Source organism: Solanum dulcamara, chromosome 2, assembly GCF_947179165.1.
Source record: "Solanum dulcamara chromosome 2, daSolDulc1.2, whole genome shotgun sequence".
In the NCBI taxonomy this organism is placed as follows: Eukaryota; Viridiplantae; Streptophyta; class Magnoliopsida; order Solanales; family Solanaceae; genus Solanum; species Solanum dulcamara.
In genome coordinates, this window is record NC_077238.1 from 75,183,100 (window position 1) to 75,185,200 (window position 2,101).

The window sequence follows — 2,101 nt, forward strand, 5'->3', positions numbered from 1 at the left end:
CTCCATAAACAACAAATTTCAAGCATTAGAAGAATTCACTTTAATTTGACTCATAATAAACAAATGAAAAACAAACGTAATTAAGTCATCTCAGTTGTAACTTGTAATTAGCTAAATTTGTAATTACACTAAATATTCATTTAAGAGGACTACCAAAAAAGCCACAAAGGATCTTTTTTCTACTAAGCAACTAAATTAGCTAAATCTTAAACACCATGTGCCCAAGCAAGTCTTTAAATATTTAACAGCACAAAATGTTCATTTAAGAGGAGAGTTACGAAGAAAGCAACAAAGGATATTTTTTTTTACTATCTTCCTTGAGCTAAACAACATATGCCCTCTTTAAACATTAAACAGCTAATATATAGCACTTAATTTTTAATCTTACCCTGCATATAAATAGTCATTTTATTTTTGGGCTGAAATTTACTTCCAATGGAATCTGAAGCCTCCAATGTTCCATCAAATTTGAACATGACAATTCCTATTCCATCAGTAGAACTCGTCAGTGAAATCCTTTCGAGGCTTCCAGTAAAATTTCTCTTGAAATTTAGGTCTGTTTCGAAATCTTGGCTTTCTTTAATCTCTAGCTCTGAATTTATCAAGAATCATCTGAATTTATCGGCTAATAACAAGGAAGACACCCACCATGTACTTATTTTGGATGTTGGTGGAGGGAAATGGAATTATAAGGGATTTCCTCTTAAATCTTTATTTTATGACTCTGTTACTGAGCCTCTTGAATTGGATTTTCCCATTGAAAAAAACAATCATTGGCACTATGTTAAGGGTTCTTGCAATGGATTGGTTTATCTTTCCGATTATTGCCTAGAATATTCCCTTTTATGGAATCCAACTACTAGAAAGCACAAGGATTTGCCTCCTTTTAGACCTAGAGCCAAAAAAACCGAACCCGCATTTGGCTTTGGATATGATGAGCTCCATGATGATTATAAAGTAGTGATTATTTCTTATAATTATACTATTCGCACTTCAGATGACATTGAGGTCAAAGTATATAGTCTAAAGAGTGATTCTTGGACTAGTGTTGATTATTGTGATGAGGGGATATTCTTTATCAAAAAAAGTCCTGGTTATTGTGGGGAGATATTAATTGATAATGGTTTTTTGGGTGGGAAGCTTTATTGGGGTACTTCTATTTCTGATCCTAATCCTAATGTGCATAACAGCAGGAACATTATGGCTTTTGATTTAGCTAATGAGAAGTGGGAAAAGGTGGAGGAGCCCTCCTATGGAGAAAGAGAGACTGAATTGCTTGTGGGAAAGTTGGGAAGTGATCTTTGTGTCTTTATTGATTATAAGACAATTCATATAGGTGTTTGGGTTATGAAAGAGTATGAGGTTAAAGAATCTTGGATAAATATGTTTACCATCCCATATCCAAATGATCCAGAATGGTTTCCAAACTTTTTTATGTCAAATAAAGGTAAAATATTGTCGGTGTCTGGAGCAACTTTCATGATATACAATTCAACAGACGACTCATTCAGATATTCATGTGTTACTAACTGTCATGACGGTCAATATGCCCAATTCTACCTTGAAAGCCTAGTTTGCCCTTTATCAACCCAAGGGGCAGAGAATGCGGAAAAAGCTCATATTAAAAAATCTAGTAACAAATAACTTTGTAAGAGTACTTTATTCTCAAGTTCTTTCAAATTCTATTTGTTATTTCAAATATAGAATTAGACACTCATGTGAAGGATCTCCTTAAACTATATTGCTTCTGGACTAGTTTTGGCGTGCTCCTTGCTGCTAATAGCTAGATGTATATTTTCTTCAGGCCTAACTTGTCATATTTTTTTACTTTTTTGGTGATTTCTTTCACTTTGACAGTAACACTGACATAAGCAGGACTGCATTACAAGGATGAAGAATTTAGGAAGCTAATTTTAGCTACTTTGATCATGAGGGTGGGGGTGGGAATAACAAAGAGAAAAAAACATAAGAGAGAGACTTTTGGGATAAACTTCGTTTAATAGAGTCCTATCTATTCTAAGGTAGTGTAGATTGAAGTGCAAGCTTTTGTGTGCTGTTGGGTCTTCTGAATTTAGCGAGGGAGATAAACATATGTACTTAG

The 2,101-nt window shown here is 34.0% G+C and overlaps 1 protein-coding gene across 1 annotated transcript; it reads left to right on the plus strand.

Moving 5' to 3' along the window:
* The first annotated feature begins 341 nt into the window (after window positions 1-341).
* On the plus strand, window positions 342-1,644 carry LOC129873063 (F-box protein CPR1-like). Its single transcript, XM_055948066.1, has one exon. The coding sequence runs from the start codon at window positions 436-438 to the stop codon at window positions 1,642-1,644; it is 1,209 nt and encodes a 402-aa protein (XP_055804041.1). The 5' UTR covers window positions 342-435.
* Window positions 1,645-2,101: the final 457 nt, after the last annotated feature.

Bases quoted from the DNA above. Each gene is read 5' to 3' on its own strand.
- LOC129873063 (XM_055948066.1), top strand. From the start codon at position 436: ATGGAATCTGAAGCCTCCAATGTTCCATCAAATTTGAACATGACAATT.